The sequence below is a fragment of the Apodemus sylvaticus genome, chromosome 17, assembly GCF_947179515.1.
Source record: "Apodemus sylvaticus chromosome 17, mApoSyl1.1, whole genome shotgun sequence".
In the NCBI taxonomy this organism is placed as follows: Eukaryota; Metazoa; Chordata; class Mammalia; order Rodentia; family Muridae; genus Apodemus; species Apodemus sylvaticus.
Genome location: NC_067488.1, coordinates 21,749,204 through 21,767,048, shown reverse-complemented (window position 1 = coordinate 21,767,048; position 17,845 = coordinate 21,749,204). Strand labels below are relative to the sequence as shown.

General features: G+C 45.7%; 1 protein-coding gene across 1 annotated transcript in view; it reads left to right on the top strand.

The window, feature by feature from the left end:
* The first annotated feature begins 2,348 nt into the window (after window positions 1-2,348).
* Ext1 (exostosin glycosyltransferase 1) overlaps window positions 2,349-17,845 on the top strand; it is a 291,444-nt gene continuing 275,947 nt past the window's right edge. Inside the window, exon 1 of the mRNA XM_052160536.1 lies at window positions 2,349-4,091. Within this exon, the coding sequence (XP_052016496.1) occupies window positions 3,130-4,091 (962 nt within the window). The 5' untranslated portion in view covers window positions 2,349-3,129. The remainder of the gene's footprint in view (window positions 4,092-17,845) is intronic.

Below are 17,845 nucleotides of genomic sequence, written 5' to 3'. Positions count from 1 at the left end.
AAAAATAAATCTTAAAATACTAAATCTATTCATTCTGATTAAACAACAGGGAAAACAAAACAAGAAAATATACTAAGACTGGGGAGATGGTCCAGCAGCCAAGAGCACTTGTTGCTTTTGAAGAAGTCCTGAGTTCAATTTCCAACACCCACATGATGGCTCACACCCATCCACAGCTCCAGTTCCAGGAGATCTGACATCCTGCTCTGACTTCCATGAGCATCAGGTTTATAGGTGATGCACGTACATAGACCCATCGATACACATAAAATAAATATCAAATGAAGATATCAATAGGTAAGACGGTCTAGTGAAAAAATAGGGTAGGGGTGTTTCTCGGATGATGATGTCCTTGTAGAAGTTACCGTAGACTGCAGCCGGGATGTCACAGTGTAGGATATGGGTTAGCGACATCCGTTGTAGACACCCAATATATATATATATATTGTAATGTGTATATATATACACATTACAAACTGAGATTGGCGGATTAAAAAAACAAAAACGAAAAACATTAGTCCAAAACGTCACTTCATCAATGAGAAGGTGAGAGTAAGCCGAGACCATTCGGCAGGTTCAAGGCCCCGGTCAGCAGCAGAAACATGGACAGAACGTGTTTCCCCTCGCTTTCAGTACCATTTTTCTCCTACAATGTAAACCACTACGAAATGAATGTAAAGATGTGCTGTGAGCTGAGGGAATCCACCACAGTCAGGCAAGAAAAGCAAGAGACTGTGCCAATGCAGGATCAGAAGGGTTCCCATTTTATAGGAAGAGCTCTGTTCCTTGAGATCCCGCTGAGAGCTGGGGTCACTTGTGCTACCTGATCGGTTACCAGCCTGCTTGGAAAATCACTGAATCCTTCCTCTCGGTTTCAGGCCTCTCCAAATCCTGTGGTAGGGACAAAGGAGATCATGAAAACTGACTTCCTCTTTGGCAGGTCCAAAATGGGCAGAGATTTCAGAATGTACCACAGTCTCCCACCCATTTCTCTTCCCTTCTTTATTCAAACAAATCTGAAACAACAAAGGTTGAACACTTTCCACTCTGCCTTATTATAACCCTACCATGGGTACCCAGCCGGCTGGGGTTTTCAGTAGCCCGAGGGAGGCAGGGATGTGTCTGCTCCCAGTTCACTCACTCCCACAATAAACAATCACTAAACAGCTTGCTGCCCTAGGCAACTACTCGTCCAGCTTGGCCAGGCTCTCAGGCTAAGGTGGGTTGTAAGCCAGAACTCAGGTTGTCAGGCTAAGTAATGCTTGGGAGTCTAACACAGCTTTGAGGTCCTGGAGGTTCCTTTTGAAGACCCCTCTTTTTCAGAATCATCCAATTAAGTTCTCTCAGGATGACAGGGGGCTTGGGGCAGGGGAGTCGACAGAAGGAAGGTCAATTGAAGGAACAACCCTGGCACACTCATTGTAAATACGATTTATTTTTTATTTTATTTATTTATTTATTTATTTATTTATTTATTTATTTTGCTTCAAAGGTTCCCTTCTACAGCTAGGGCAGGTGACATCTTAAAAACACCACCTCAGGAAGAAAAATAACACCAATGCGGGCAAAATGAAATGGCTTTTTTTCAGCCTGTTAGACCCATGCCCGCCCAATATCAGTGAACAGAACAGGTGGGATTCAGGAATGGAAGAGAGGGCACCCAGATCAGAAGGCTTTAGGAGGTGTCTTCTCACACTCAGCCCCAGATCACCGGACTGTGACAATTCCTCCTTATTGTTGAGGATTAGGTGGTCTCGGTGAGGAAGACAGAAAAATAGATGGGTTACGTAGGGGAATTAGAAAGATCACTTAAATGTTAAAAAACAAAACCCACCAAAGAATTGGACCTCAGCGGGTCCAAGTGTGGAGGAGAGACATCCCGATCTGCGCTCGCTTTCCATGAAGTCCCCACCCCCCCTTCCCCTCGCTTCTCCATTTTCAGGCATCCTTCTCTAGGAACCGGTCTTCTTAGCCTCCAGGCGGGGAGGCATTCCCGGTTCCGGGAGACCCGGGGCATCCCGGGGAGCAGGCTGTCATCCACATCCCCACCCTTCCTCCCGCGCCTCGGGGCCCTACTGGTCCAGGTGGCATTCCCGGCCCAGCGTGCAGAAGGCCGGCGGTGGGCGACGCCCGGGCGGCTTGCGCTCCGCCTGCCGTCCGTGCGCTCCGGGGTCCCCGCGCCCGCGCCGCGCCGCGCCGGCGCCTCTGCCGGCCGCCGGGGGTTATGAATGGGCGCAGCGGAAGCCCCGCCCCACCCGGACGTGACGCCCGGCCAATGGCAGCGCGGGCTGCGTGGATGGATGAGGTCAGCGCTGTCGTGTCGGGAATGGAATGTGTAAGTGTAACATTCAGAACCGGGTAACATTCGGCGACCGAACGCGGCGGTCGGCAGTGATCGCGCGGGGCCTGCGAAGCACCGCTCGGGGCCGGCACTGCCCGCGGGGAGGACGCGCCGCCGCCGCCGCCCCGCGCCGCCTCGTGCCGCCGGCCGGGCCGCCGCGCGCCCGGGGAGCCGGCCCCGTGAGCGCAGGAGTAAACACCGGCGGAGTGTGGGAGCCGCTGCAGAAGGGAATAAAGAGACATGCAGGGATTTGTGAGGTTACGGCGCCCCAGCTGCAAGATGCACTAGCCGGCTGAAGCCGGGGCGGATTGACTTGTTGGAACCGTAGTGCTCTGCACCGGAGTGTGGATGAGTTGAAGTTGCTTTCCCCGGGCTCGTTCTCCACGCCGCCGAGAGGAATCCGAGCGGAGAGGCAGTCACTTCGTCTTGCCATTGATTGGGTATCGGGAGCTTTTTCTTCCCTGCTCTCTTTCTTTTCCTCCGTCTTGTTGCATGCAAGAAAATTACAGTCCGCTGTTCGCCCGCCCTGGGTGCGAGGTCTTCTGCCCGGCTCTCTCCCTTGCATTGTGCAGCCCAAAGATGAAAGACCGAAGGGGAGAAAGTTAAAGAAATCGCCCACATGCGCTGGATCAGTCCACGGCTTGGGGAAAGGCATCCAGAGAAGGTCGGAGCGGAGAGTTTGAAGTCTTTACAGGCGGGAAGATGGCGGACTGGAGCTGAAAGTGTTGATTGGGAAACTTGGGTGATTCTTGTGTTTATTTACAATCCTCTTGACCCAGGCAGGACACATGCAGGCCAAAAAACGCTATTTCATCCTGCTCTCAGCTGGCTCTTGTCTCGCCCTTTTGTTTTATTTTGGAGGCGTGCAGTTTAGGGCATCGAGGAGCCACAGCCGGAGAGAAGAGCACAGTGGTCGGAATGGCTTGCACCAGCCCAGTCCGGATCATTTCTGGCCCCGCTTCCCGGACGCTCTGCGCCCCTTCTTTCCTTGGGATCAATTGGAAAACGAGGATTCCAGTGTGCACATTTCCCCCCGGCAGAAGCGAGACGCCAACTCGAGCATCTACAAAGGCAAGAAGTGCCGCATGGAGTCCTGCTTCGATTTCACCCTTTGCAAGAAAAACGGCTTCAAAGTGTACGTCTACCCGCAGCAGAAAGGGGAGAAAATCGCCGAAAGTTACCAAAACATTCTAGCGGCCATCGAGGGCTCCAGGTTCTACACCTCGGACCCCAGCCAGGCGTGCCTCTTTGTCTTGAGTCTGGATACTTTAGACAGAGACCAGTTATCACCTCAGTATGTGCACAATTTGAGATCCAAAGTGCAGAGTCTCCACTTGTGGAACAATGGTAGGAATCATTTAATTTTTAATTTATATTCTGGCACTTGGCCCGACTACACCGAGGACGTGGGGTTTGACATCGGCCAGGCAATGCTGGCCAAAGCCAGCATCAGTACTGAAAACTTCCGACCAAACTTTGATGTTTCTATTCCCCTCTTTTCTAAGGATCATCCCAGGACAGGAGGGGAGAGGGGGTTTTTGAAATTTAACACCATCCCTCCTCTCAGGAAGTACATGCTGGTATTCAAGGGGAAGAGGTACCTGACAGGGATAGGGTCAGACACCAGGAATGCCTTATATCACGTCCATAACGGGGAGGACGTCTTGCTCCTCACCACCTGCAAACATGGCAAAGACTGGCAAAAGCACAAGGATTCTCGCTGTGACAGAGACAACACCGAGTACGAGAAGTGAGTAAGGGCTGCCTCCCTTCGAGGCTCGGCCCTGGGCCCTGGATACCTGAGGCCAGGTGGGAGGTTGGGGGCTGCGGGGTGGAGACGGAAGCCCCTCAGTTCTCTTGCTTCCTGGGACCGAGCGGCTGGGTTCAAGTGTGGGGGCTGAGCTTGAATTGCTCGGGCCAACTGGACAGAGTACTCTCTCCAGTCAGGTCGGTGAAGGTCTAGCTCCCGGATACTTTGAAAACCGTTCAGGACCCCGTGTGTCCTCCGCGCATGATGGGGCTTTGATCCAAGTTTGGAAAGTTGAGTTTCACTGAAGGGTATTAAAGAGTCTTTGGGATGACCCGGAGAGACACAATTCTACCCGAGACCACAGACACTGACTGACCCCTACGCTTTGTTTGTTTTCAAGAACATGGGTACCTGTTCTCTGTGCTGTTTCCTACGCTTAAATCTGCACCTCTCATCTCCCCCTAAGCTTTAGATTCTTGGTAGCTGGAGTATTTTAATTTTTACCTCCCCAACTTGTGACTGTCTCTTACTTCCTCTACAGCACTGATGTTTATTAAGGGTAGAGTGTAAGTTGGTTAGGGCCATTCATTCATTCATTCATTCATTCTTCTCTTTCTGGGAGAAACTTTAAAATCTGGGCCTGAGGCCCAGAGCAGTGAACTACCCTTACTAATTTAGATTTCCTTTCTTCTTTGTCTTTATCTATTTGCATATAAATGTGGACTGTTACTCTTTGAATGGGCTTGAGATGCCTCCTTAGCCTCTGTAGCGGGGAGAGTTTTGTCCAGTTGCTAAGTAACTGAGTTGGTTACTTTGTAGCCTCTTTCTCTCCTCCTTTTCCTTGTCTTTAACAGTCGCTGACACACTGGATTTCAGGTCAAAGTTAGAATGCACAAATCTGCTTTAAAGCCAGGCTGGCCAGTCAGTTTCCTGATAGCTGGGGTCAGTGCCCCAGACTCCCTTGTGTCTGGCTGGGAAAGAGTTAGTGAGCTCCTATGGTGCATTTCCACTTTACGCCAGTTAAAAACCAGAGCAGCCTTGTGCTACCCAGGGAAGGAAGGGGGGAAACTTCTCAGCTGAGTACACGAGGAACTGGCAGAGGTTGGCAGATTGTGCAGTTGATTCATGAAATGCAGAATAGGGGAAATGCTTCCAAACGTGATTAGGTCAGGAAGGGGCAGGGTGGGAACGGGCCCCGAAATGAAAGGTTTGATTATTGTCCATGGATTCCCTTAGACTCTCTCTGGTCTTGGTAGGAGTGATTGGAAGGGAAATTAAAGTCCTCCCAGACTTGATCTTAGAGAGTGAGGGAGGGAGAGGAAGTATCAAGCCTGGGGATTCTGCTTCTGAGCCCCTAGGACCGTTTCCATTTCAATCCTAGGAAAAGCCTGAGGCCAGGATCTATTGTGAATCCATAGTTTCTTCTTGCACAGGGAAGTTGTGTGTGAATATTGAGTGTTGTTGCGACGGAGTAAAAATACTCTTTCACTGTGGTCAGAAATAAACTGTTTTGTTGAAAGGACAATATACTTTGACAGATTCTGGGGGTGCTTGTGAGAAAGCAGTGCCTTCTAGGAATTTCTTTGGCTGGTGTGATGAGGCTGATCTTTTGATGGCTTCTAAAGCAACCTCTCCAAGCTTTATAGAAAGATCATGATGGCCTTCATTCTGAAAGAGTGGCTGTTCCTTGCGTTTGACCTTCTCCCCGCCCACAGTAAATATCAATTCTTTACATTTTTTCTATGGAAAGTTTGCTTTCGTTTTCTAGAGAGCAGAGATGGAGAAAGGTGTGCGGTTGATTGGCTTCCGCACAACTTTGTTTTGCTAATTGAATGTAATTAATTTTTCACCTTTCAGCGCTTGGGCCAAGAAATCTGACACCCTCCACCTCTTGATTTAAGTTTAAAGACCACCTGGGTCAGGGCCTCAGGATCATCTCTGTCTGGAAGCTTGGCATTCAGAAAGAAAACAAGTTTACTTTTCTCCTGAGCAGGGTTTTCCTTGGTTTTCCTTTCCAGCCTTCTGGCCTTTTGCTTACTAGGATGTGTTAGTGGGGCAGGGCACTCACACTCAGCAGTCGGAAACTCCTGGAGTTTTAACTCTTTCCTTACCAGGTCCTGGATTGTCAGAATTGATATTGCTGGGTGTTTGTTTGCTTTTGACTTTGGAATACACAGTGATGAAATACGAATGCAGGAATCTGGAAGCTGTGTGTTGAACTGTGTACTTCAGAATACACCGATGCTGCACTCGGAAGTCAGAGGCTGGGGCACTGCAGAACTCCTCAGTCACACTGAGGCTAGCTGCCCCAGACCCTTGAAGATATGGAGATCCTGATGTCATATCGTGGAAGTGGTCCTTCCTTTCTGGAGTCATCATTACTACCCTGGGTTTAAGGGGTTTCCTGGGTGCTCTAGGCATTCATTTGGTAATGGCTTGTAAAGACAAGATCAATTTTCATCTACTTCTCTTCTGTGTTAACGAGTACCTGTGAAAAGGTTTCTCTATAATTTGCTTCGGCAAGCAACCTCATTCGGGTTTGCTTGGGACACCGGATCTGATAATTAGATTGGAGATTGGAAATTTATAGCACCTTGGTCAAGTTAGGCTACTAGAAGAACATAAGCAGATACTTCAACTCCAAGATATTGTGATGGTGTGTAATGTTGTAGATTTCAAGGGAAGTGCTTAAGGATTCCTGTCTCACTTACGATTTTGTGAAAAGCACATTGATCTCACTGGGGCAGCTGTGTGGAGTGAATGGGAATTATTTTTTGTGCTGGAGAAAAAGTTCCTGTAAACTTTGATCCAGCTTTCCAGTTACATTAAGCATCTACTTTTTTCATAGTGCCCATAATTTTTTATTAGTTCCATATTTTTTTTAAATTTTATTTTATTATCTTATTTCATTTCTCGCTGTCCTGGAACTAGATCTGTAGAACAGGCTGGCCTTGAACTCTGGGACCTGGTGTGCCTCTGCCTCCGGAGTGCTGGGATTAAAGGTGTGAGCCACCACATGTGGCTTTCAGTTACTCATCATAACCGGAGTTGTTGGCACCAGCTGAACTGAGTCGCTGCTGGGATTTGGTGATCTGGAGTGAGACCTTAGCGAAATTCACTCCATTTTAATGCTTTTGGCTTCTCAGGCATCCTTACATCATGACTACTGCTTTGCATGAACGACACAGGTTAGAAACCTTTGGAGGTCATTATTAGGGAACTTCAAGTTTGGCTATCTCACACGGGAGGAAGAGAAGGTAATGAGAGGTGTCCTGCACCTCTGACACTTCCAAGGAAAGCAGGGCGATTCCTCCATAGCAGCTTTTTTGAGAACAGTCAAAATACTTATCAAGATCGTCAGACCCTTTTCAGTTCGCTAAAGCTGTACTCTTCTGGGGTTTACAAAACAAAACATTTCTTTAGTGTATAGATGCATGTGTGCACGCATGCGTGGAGGTCAGAGGACAACTTGCAGTCAGTTCTCCTCTTTCACCAAGTGGGGTCTGGGTATCAAATGCACCTCCTCAGACTAGCAGGCCGATGTCCTTCCCCTGTGAGTACCTCATCAGCCCCAGCCATGTACCGTTGAAGGATGGGGTGATCACTTAGCTTCTAGTACTCTGTTTTCTTAGGAATAGAGATTAACAGACTGCAAATTTTATTTAGGGAGCAGTTGGAACGCTGATGGGTTTTAGTAGTAGTTCCAGAATGCAGGTCTTTGGAATCTTTCCTTAGTCAGCATTCCTTTCATTTCTAATTGCAAACACGTTGGACATCCCGATTGGTGCAGCTGGCATTGCTACCGCTTGATGACAACTTTCCAAAGGTGGCTGGCAGGCAGTGAAAAAGAGGAGAAAAAACGCATATTTAGTTTGTCAAGTAGCTTCAAGGGCTGATGCAGCCCTTTAAAGGGACTTGCTTAGAGTCTCACATGACGTTCACAGTTCCCTTTTTATTGTTAATTAAGGTGGGTGTGTCCCCCAAACCACCTAGTGTAACTCTTTTTTTTTTTTTTAATTTTCTTTTAATTTTTTTGAGCCTTTCTATTTGGCCTTAAATATATCTAAGGAACAGATGGAATTGACCAAACACGTTGGATTCAGATGCCATGGGGGAGGAAGGGAAATGTGCTTAGGGCAAGTCATAGCACAAAAGGGCTTTCTCTCTCTTTCCCCCATTATCCTCAACTGGGTTCACAGACACTTGGAGAAAGTTTCTGACCTGGGCCTGGCTCTTTGCTGAATGTTTTCCTCTTCAGAAGGGAAAGGCAGGAACTGTGAGGCACAGCCTCCAAATGTAAAATATTAGCACTTTTCTCCCCACAGTTGTGTGATGGCACAACAGTGTTTCTAAAATAACCCACAGATGGGAAATAAAAATAATAGTCCTGTGCCGAGCTATGAAGTGGGCAAGCGTGTCTTCTGAAGCTATACCCCCTCCCTCTAAGTCCCCCATCTCCCCATCTCCCTGCTTTCTGCAGAACCCCTGAAAGCCAGATTCACAAGAAATAAAGGTGGGAGATGATACTGCTACTTGGAGGGATATTTGCCATTTGATTTGAGTCCAGAGTAGGAAATGCTGAGAGATGTCTGTTACCTGAGATACGGGTTTAAAGGGTTTTACTACACTTAATTCGTGACAAGCTGCTAGGACTTGGGCAGATTCCACTGAGAGCATCCAGGGCCACCTTTGGGTGTCTTGATGCCAGTTTAGTGGCACAGAATTGATAGAAGGAGACGCCATACCCCGAGTTGATTGTGGTTTGCTTCATATCCTGGGAGATCTACTGTCACAGAATAGGACTCTAGAAAACTCTTGTGGGTGACTTCCTGTCAGCGTCCTGTCAGATGTTTGGGTGGGTCGAGCCTGGCGGCACTTCACAGCTACCTTGCAGTGCGGCTTGTTAGGGCTTCGTAGCGGTGTGTAAGCTGAAGTCAGAGGTGCTGAGACAGCTCTTCCAAGGCTTCCCAGCTGGTAAGTGGCAGGACTTGGGTTGTAGCCCGGGCTTTCTGGCTCCCGCCTCTCTGTCTTCTCACCACGGCCTGCTACTGCTTTCTGACACTCAGTGGAATCAGGTCCAGATGAAGTGGTCCTCGGGTCCCGCAGTCTTCAGACAGAAACACGGCAACTACTCTCTGGTCGAATGTAATAACTGATTGTTTTCACTTAAGGTCTCCTCTGTGTTGGTTCAGCTTTGAACTTAGCTTCCTTCCAAATTGGAAGGATGCTCCCTGCTTAACTTTCTCTTTCTTACCCCATTAAAGCTTTTCAATGAGTGAATTCAGTATTACATCTAGTGAACTAATGATTCTGTGACCAGGGGCTTTAGGTTGCAGAGCCCATATACTCTGTTCTTCAATGTTCTTCAAAATGTTAGTGCCCTAGAGAATAAAAAAAAAAATCCTGTTGCTTAGCAAGTGTGTCAGGTGTGTATATGTCGGCTGTCTCTCTTTCGTTGCTTTTTTTGAATTTCCCAAGGAGAGGCTTTTAACTTGTGCATGTGCTACTAGGACCTCAAGTCTGACATTTGAACTTTGAACTACTTGCAGGGAAGATTCAGGAGCATTTCAATCTGACCTGCATGGATTCTGCTTTTCAGTATCTCCTCGTCTCTCTTCAAAGTGAACTTGAGCCGGCATGGAAGCATCCTCTTCATGTCTGCTCTCTGGGATTATAAGCAGACTTCCTGGGACAATGCCCCCTCTGTGGATGTGTGATCCAATAGCATAGAAAGGCTCACTGGGAGATCTTGCTGCTGGCTAGGGTGCAGCCCAGAGGTAGAGAGCTTGGTGGGCCAGCTCATGCTTAGTAATCCCAAGTGCAAAACAGTTTTTGTGTTTTTGTTTGTTTGTTTGCTTTTCTTTTTAAGTAACGCAGGCAGAGCTGTGGCTTAGCAGGCATAAAGGCCTGAGTCTGTACTGCCAGCATTCCTGTGAGAAGCCAGCCATGGTTGCATGTGTATAATTTCAGCACTGGGGAGTTGGAGACAAGAGGATTCTTAGCGCTTGCTGGTGACCCAGTCTAGTGTAATTGGTGAGCTTCCGGTTCAAAAAGTAAGGGGAAGCGTTTGAAGAAGACACTGGATTTTGATATTGACCTCTGCCCTCCATGTGCATCATGCATGCCTGATCTCTGTTCACCATCTGCACCCGCACATGCTACCGCCAGGCACGCACACATCCACATGAATGCACCGGTCATAAAAGCTGTATACTAACTCCTGGGGGAGATGGAGACGAAACCGGATACAGCCAAGTGTATCATTTCATTTCTTGCTCCAGTTTGATTTAAGCTGCCAAACCTTTATATTTGTATTGTTTTATCTCTGCATATCCTAACACTGTGTCCAGCTATGTGAATTATTTAGCCAATGGTAAATAAATCTTACCTTCATTGTTTGTTCACGCTGCCTAGGTATTGAAGCTAGGGCTAAAGCATTGGTAAGCACAGCTCCTGGCCTGCTGCAGGCTACTCTGGTTTTTGAAAGTTGAAGTCAGACCTGAGGGTACTTGTATGCTTTTCTCCTTAACATTATTTAAGAGCATTTTGCTGCCCTACCAAAATGAAGTGGTACTTTTAAACACAGGTTTTTTTTTTTAATGCACAGCTGTATCATAGTTTAACCATATATATATGTGTGTGTATGTGTATATATATATACATTTACATTTATGTGTGTATGTGTATATATATACATTTACATTTATGTGTGTGTATATATATATATATACGTGTGTGTATATATATATATATACCATTATGTGTGTGTGTATATAAGTATATATAAGTACATATATAAGTATATATATAAGTATATACTTATATATATACATACATACATACTTTTGGAGGGTGAATTTCACCAGAGTGCCTGATTCTTGCTCAGGGTCCACTTTCCAAGAACAACAGAGGAATTATGCGCCCTTCCCCCCACCCCTCTTCCCACTGGAGTGGAAGGTGTTTTTAAGGCGAGGCTGAGCTCCCAGTTAGGGAAGTAGCCATCATTAAATGACAGCTTAGATAAACATTGTAGGTGGTAATTGGTCCTGCAGGGGGTCTTTGAAGCTCCAAGCTCTGTTCCCTTTGAAGTTTTGTTTTGGCTCCAGCCAAAAACCTCTCTGGTCTCTTAACTGTGCTGGCAGCCATAGACAAGGCTTGCTTTCTGGGGATCTCAGGGTCTATTGACTCAACTTGGGGGGAGATGGCTCTTTTTCTAGCATCTTGTATCAGTCAGGCCTTTGCTTCTATTTTCCCTTTGATTGCAGACTCTGTGATCCGTGGGAGGTGAGTTTGGGCAGTTTCTTTACCTCTAGACCACCAAATAAATAAGGAATTCTTACACCTGGTGTATTGTTCTAAGTATCTTTAAAACCAAGCATAAAACATTTAATGTCCAGTTCAAGCCTCTTAAGCTTTTGGGTACCATAACTCCTTTTAGATGGCACTGAAAGATTTGAAGCAGTATGTACTAGAGTTTCCTTTGTACCTTTTCTTCTTGCGTGGTGCCTTAGACAGCAGAGTCTGGGATTCTGAGCCAGGGAATGACTGACGAGGATTCTCTGACTAATTTTTTAACCTTTCAGCCTCAGTTTTTGTATCTGGAAATGGAGATTAGGTTACCAGCCTCACAGGGTCATTAAGAGGATCAAAAGAGGTGGAGTGTATGTGAATGTACCTTGTAAATGATAATGTGCTCTCTAGGGTGGCCATGTTATTAAAACCATCTTCCTGTCATGGTCTAGTCAACTATAGAGTAGCTTGGTTAGTTTCATAACTCGGCCTTTTAACTCTGCCCCTGAAAAAGTTCTGCTCATCTCTTCCCTGAAATTGCATTCCCAGGTACCCGTGGGCTTAAGTGCTCTGGTGTTTAATCATTGCTCAGTGGAATGTAGAAAGACATGCACGGAGTTTTCAGGCTGGAGCTGGTAGGGGGCAGGGTAGAGGGCAACCTCTGGAGTAGCCCAACCTTGCTTTGATCCCATGTTCTCCATGTTCCTTGCATCAAGAATGAAGACTGTCTCTTTTGCATTGACTAATACCAGCTGGGGACTACTTGTGGAGAGCCACAAGTAGTATGAATGGAACTGGGCCATTTAGCAGTTTCCTTGAGCTGGTTCAGTGGGTTCTTAAGCTCCAGTGACAAGCACACCCATCTCTTGGGGCATGTTTAGTCACAGGATTTATTCTAAGGGGACATGGGACAGAAACTAAACTAAAAGCGTTCGGCTAAGTTCCTAGCTTGATACCGTCCTACCATGATACCGGGACGGGGTGCTTTGTTTCCGCCTTGGTCAGCTCTTCTGTTTCTCTGTGTCTGCCAACCATCATCAGGGAGTCCGTCTTGAGTGCGGCTGTCCAAGTCTGGTGGGGAACCAAGTCTGGTTGACTTTTTCCAGAGATTGATCCTTGCTCTTTCAGGGAGGAGACTTTTACATTAGGCCATGAGTTGGGTCTGGTGGAGACCTGATCAATGGAAGGATTGCCCTGTCACATTGCCACTCGTTAACAGGTGAACTTTGGCAAAGAACAGCTTGAGGTCGTTTCCTGGAACAGGGGACTGTGGTTAGAGGAAGTTAGCTGTGGCAGGTACTGTTGAAGCCGTATCATATCCTGTTGTCACTTTTGCATTTGAACCCGGAGGATGGCACTAGCTGCTAATACGTCTGGAGCTTGTTTTGTGTGCTGGCAATTGGATTGTTGTATCTTCTTAATCTTTTTTGAGCACTTAGTAGGAACATATCATTTGTTCTTCGCTTTAAAGAAACAGGCAGAGAGACTTTATATTGGTCTACATAAGAGCATGCAGACTGTATTAATGGAGGCGTTCTGACTTCTAGGCCTGTGTTCTCAATCATACAGAGGAAGGACTTCAGTACTTTTGCATAGTCCCCTCCTGCTAGCAGGGCGACCACACTCTCACCACTTGTCAAATGTTTGATTGATGGATGGAGTATCACTTTCGCTTTTCACCTAGAATTGATTTCGTCAGGTCTAGAGAGTGTTCTAACCATTTTGGAAATCTGATTTCCCAGCTCTAGTGAATTTAGAGCAGTACATTTAAAGACAAGAGTTGGGTTCTTGCAAATAGATCTGGGAGGATGGGACAGCTGACAAGACAAACACAAGGAAGGAGGCCGGGGACTTATGACATGTAACACTGAGAAGCAAAGGAACCTGGTGGGTTCGGAATAGCTGCCCCGGTGCTGCAGAGTGTGCCCTCCACGCTGCATAGCATAGGCTGAGCCTCTGAGTGCCCATAGTGCCTCGCCTGTCACGCAGTAGAGCTTCGGTAAATATTTGATAAGCTACGCTGTGGTTATTGTTGACATGAGGCATCATTTGTGTGTGCTCACCTTTAATAAAGTGGAAAAATACTGCATTTCTCGAACTTGCTTAATCATATGGGAGCTATAGAAATGTTTGGATACTCTTAAGAGTAAGCTGTCCTTTGGAAAACTCGTCAGCCAAGCTAACCTGAGCACCTTGCTTCCAGGCTCAAGGTACAGGCATGGAGTTGAGATGCAGAGAAAGGAGGGACCCAGGAGGGGATGAGGAGACCTCTAGTCTATTTCCTAGAGTTGTCCCCAGCAGGTATATTGAGGTACATGACGGCCACACGCTCAGAGAAAGGAGACCTGAGGGAGGGAAGGATAGAATGGATTCCACGTGTACATCCCTGTGTCTTTCCCAGCACCCCGAGAGCTCATGAAGTCCTGTGTGGTGTTACTGTTGCAAAGCAGGATCACACCCCTCTACCCTCTTGGAAACTGTCCCAGGATTTCTTCTCACTGGTTGTTGACGCTGTCCAGCTGTTACTACTTCCTCAGCTTCGTCCCATCCTCAAGAGAGAGGCACACCCCTCTTCCTCCCTTTTCCAGAAACTTTCTGGAAAGCACCACCCTGCTCTTTCTCACAACTATAGTCACCCCCTGGACTCCTGGTCTGTATTTTCTTAGAACATCTCATGGTACTGTAGCTTCGCGTTTCCACGTAGTTAACTATTTGTTTCTCTTTTTTCAGTAAATTGCATAGATACTGAAGGAAGGAGTCCTGGGTCCAGTAATGTAGTAATGTTTCTATTTTGTAATTTGCCTTAGTTCATCTTTTTTATTTTCTTTTTAAAATTTTTTTTTTAATTTTTAAACTTTTTATTTGTGTTTTATGTGCATTGGTGTTTCACAGGCATGTATGTCTGTGTGAAAGTGTCAGATCCCCTTGAACTGAAGTCACAGTCACTTGTGAGCTGGCATTCGAGCGCTGGGAATTGAACCCGGGTCCTCTGGAAGATCAGCCAGTGCTCTTTAACCAGTGCGTCATCTCTCCAGCCCCTTTTCTTTTTTAAAGAGTACAGCCTCTTCTTTCCTTTTTTAAACATTTCTTTGTTTATTTCATGTATGTGGGTACACTGTCTGTCTTCAGACACACCAGAAGAGATTACAGATGCCCATTACAGATGGTTGTGAGCCACCATGTGGTTGTTGGGAATTGAGCTCAGGACCTCTGGAAGGGCAGTCAGTGCTCTTAACCTCTAAGCCATCTCTCCAGCCCGGCGCTTTAGTTCATCTTTTTCTTTTCTTTTTTCTTTTTTTTTTCTTTTTTTCTTTTTTTTTTAATTTGGTTTTTTCGAGACAGGGTTTCTCTGTGTAGCCCTGGCTGTCCTGGAACTCACTCTGCAGACCAGGCTGGCCTCAAACTCAGAAATTCACCTGCCTCTGCCTCCTAGAGTGCTGGCATTACAGTCGTGCCCCACCACTGCCCGGTGCTTTAGTTCATCTTAATCAATGTATGTAAAACAGTTTTGTGCCTACCATATGCATACATAGAGATCAACAGTGACATGCACCCTGCCCTTTGATGTTACGCAGATGGAATCGCATGTCAGAAGATGCCAGATTCTTTGAAGAAAAGCAACATCATAGACAGTCCAGTAGCCCCATGATGTGGTTGTATGCTAGGATCTCCTTGTAGCTTCTGTCAATGGGTCTTGACTCCGGCTGTAGGATGGGTCAGAGTCTCTAGGGGTAAAGTTCCAGGTTACTGAAAGGATTAGCCAGGGTTTTGCAAGCCCAGTGAGAGTAAGACTAAGAGATGGTTTCGTGGTTTTTAAATATGGATGGAAGAAAGCTTCCTTGGGAACATGGCTGGGAACTTTCCCACAATAGTTCTGAGGAGGGCCAGTGCGAAGGACAATCTCAGGTCTGCCTACCTTGTTTGAAGCAGTTCTCTTGGCCGCTTGCTGCTATGTGCCCATTGCTAGGTGGTTCCTGAGTTTCCATCTCGTGTAGGAGTACTAGTATTAGAGACATATAATACTGTGTCTGCCTTCTTTATTTGTGGACTGGAAGTATGAACTCAAGTCCTCAGGCTTGCTTGGCAAGCACCTAGCCATTTCCTACCCTAGTCCTATCATCTATTTATTGATAATAAGTTATTTTTATAGGACTACCAAAAATGTTGTCAGTCTTGACCATAGGTTCAAACTCTGAGGTCTGTTAAGTCTGTGCTTGATTTATAAAATAGGCTTCCCAGTCTCTTCTCCCACTTCCTTGTATCATTTTGCTCATTTACCTGGTTTCCCTTTTTAGTCTCAAATGAGAAATTTCTTTTAGTATTTTTTGAAGGTACTTTCTCCTGTAAAAAGAAACAAAAACCAAAAAGAAACCTGTTGCATTGGTATGAGAAGTAGTGAATCTAAAATCAGACTAAGAAGCTTTGATGCACTCTAGCCTAAGGTATTGATGAGGACTAAGTGAAGAACCATTAGGCGCCCTTTATCATTTAATTGTTAGAGTCTCTAGCTACTGGGGACTGCCACCTTTTCTTTTCTTTTCTTTTTTTTTTAAACAAACTGTTATAAAATATTTACAAACAGATAAAAATATCACATACCGAAATTAACTAGACCCAGAACCTAAACAACTTATGAACTTATATACAAATGGCATTCGAACCAGAAGCCAAAGGGCTCTGTGTTAAATTGAACACTGTCAGTATCACACACACTAGAAAGTCCATGACAGAATTAGATCCTCTGTCATACACATGTCCCCCATTACCTCATCCAGGCTTTTCTCATCTCCACGTGTTCAACCTTTCGTATTCTCTTTTCTTTGTACTGTGCCCATCTGTTTAATGTGCACACATCTTATTGGCTGGATTCTACCTATAAGAGAGAAGATGTAGTTTATTTCTTTCTAAGATTTCTTCCCCATTTAATTACAGTTTCTTCCACGCCCTCCCCAGGTTTGGTTGAATAAAAATTTTGGCCTTTTTTTTTTTAAACATCTAAGCTCTGCTAACTGGTACTTGAAATATTGCTGCAAAGTACACGTAACATCATGCTTAATAAAACTGTCAGGCTTCTAATGAATTCATGTGGACGTTTTTCACTCAATTAAAAAGCAAGGGGTGGGGGAAGGAAGGTGCACTGTTATTTCTCCCGCCGGCCTCTGTTTTCTGTATTTAGAATCTGCTGTGGCTCATGAGGATCCAGACTAGACATGTTGTATTGCCCGCAGTTCTGAGGGTGTCTAGCCTGGACTGATGTACTATAGTGCAATTACCTGAATTCTTAGTAGGTCTTAAAAATTGACTCAGATTTGGTGACGGTCGTATGACACTTGATTAAGTATGAATTGTGTTTTATGTTCTTCTGAAGGTTGTGAAGGCTATTTTCCAAAATTATGGCTAGCTCTGTGTATCTGAAGAAATCTGAAAATCTAATCAGAGAGGGATCTGACACTAAAATGTTTTTGCTTTGCTGAGAGGCAGAGAATGATTTTTGTGTGTTTGCGAAAGCACCATTTTGTATGTGCCACAGGCTCCTTTAAAATTCACATCCCATTAAGAAAGCTACCTTTAAACAGCATGTTTTATGATGACTACATTTTTAAGTGTGGTGTAATGTAGCAAACCTTTTAATGTGGAGAGTGGTCTTTTATTGATTCAAGGAGTAGAAATGTGTAATTTTTTTTTTTGTGTTTGGATTGTAGAGTTACAGTGCTTTTTTTTTTTTTTTAAACGAGCTGTAGTTATGTTATGATAAAATTTAACTACCTCACTTCAGGGTTTAGTACAGATAATAGATTTCAGTAGTATTTTGATGAATTTATTTTATGTGTTGCCCTGTCTAAGGAGAAACTCAAGTAAGGATAATATAGGGGGAATAAAAGAGGATAAGATGCCAAAATAAAGATAGATTTTTAGTAAGGATGAGTGAAGCAGTCATTCCCTGTGAGTTCAAGAAGGGAAGAGCTGATCTTAAGAATGTTGTGAGGGTGTCTGGATTGTTTTCCTTCCCCTGGTGTCCTGTGAACTGGTGACCAGAGCCGTCAAGTCTGCATACTGTACTTGACTTTTTGCAGTTTGAAAGTTTGCTCTGGTGTTGGAGGGATCGGGGACACACTGATGTTCCTCTCTGAATAGTTGGGGTCAGGCATACTTTACAGAGCTGCACAGTAAGATTACGGAAGGAGCCTGGCATAGTAGAATCATCTCTGCACTCAGGAGGTGGAGGCAGGAGGATCAGAAGTTTAAGGTCAACTTGGACAAAAACACTGCACCTGGTAATCCACCCCTCCCTCCAAAATCATGGCATGGTGTCGGTGAGGAAATCGAGGATCAGGAAAGTTGGGTAGGTGGCCTAGCATGGTGACAGTGACAGAACAGTCATCACTCAGCTTGGGGCTCAGAGGCACACGGAGGATTCACACGCAGGCTCTGGAGACGGGCGACTCGAACTACAGTAGGGGCAG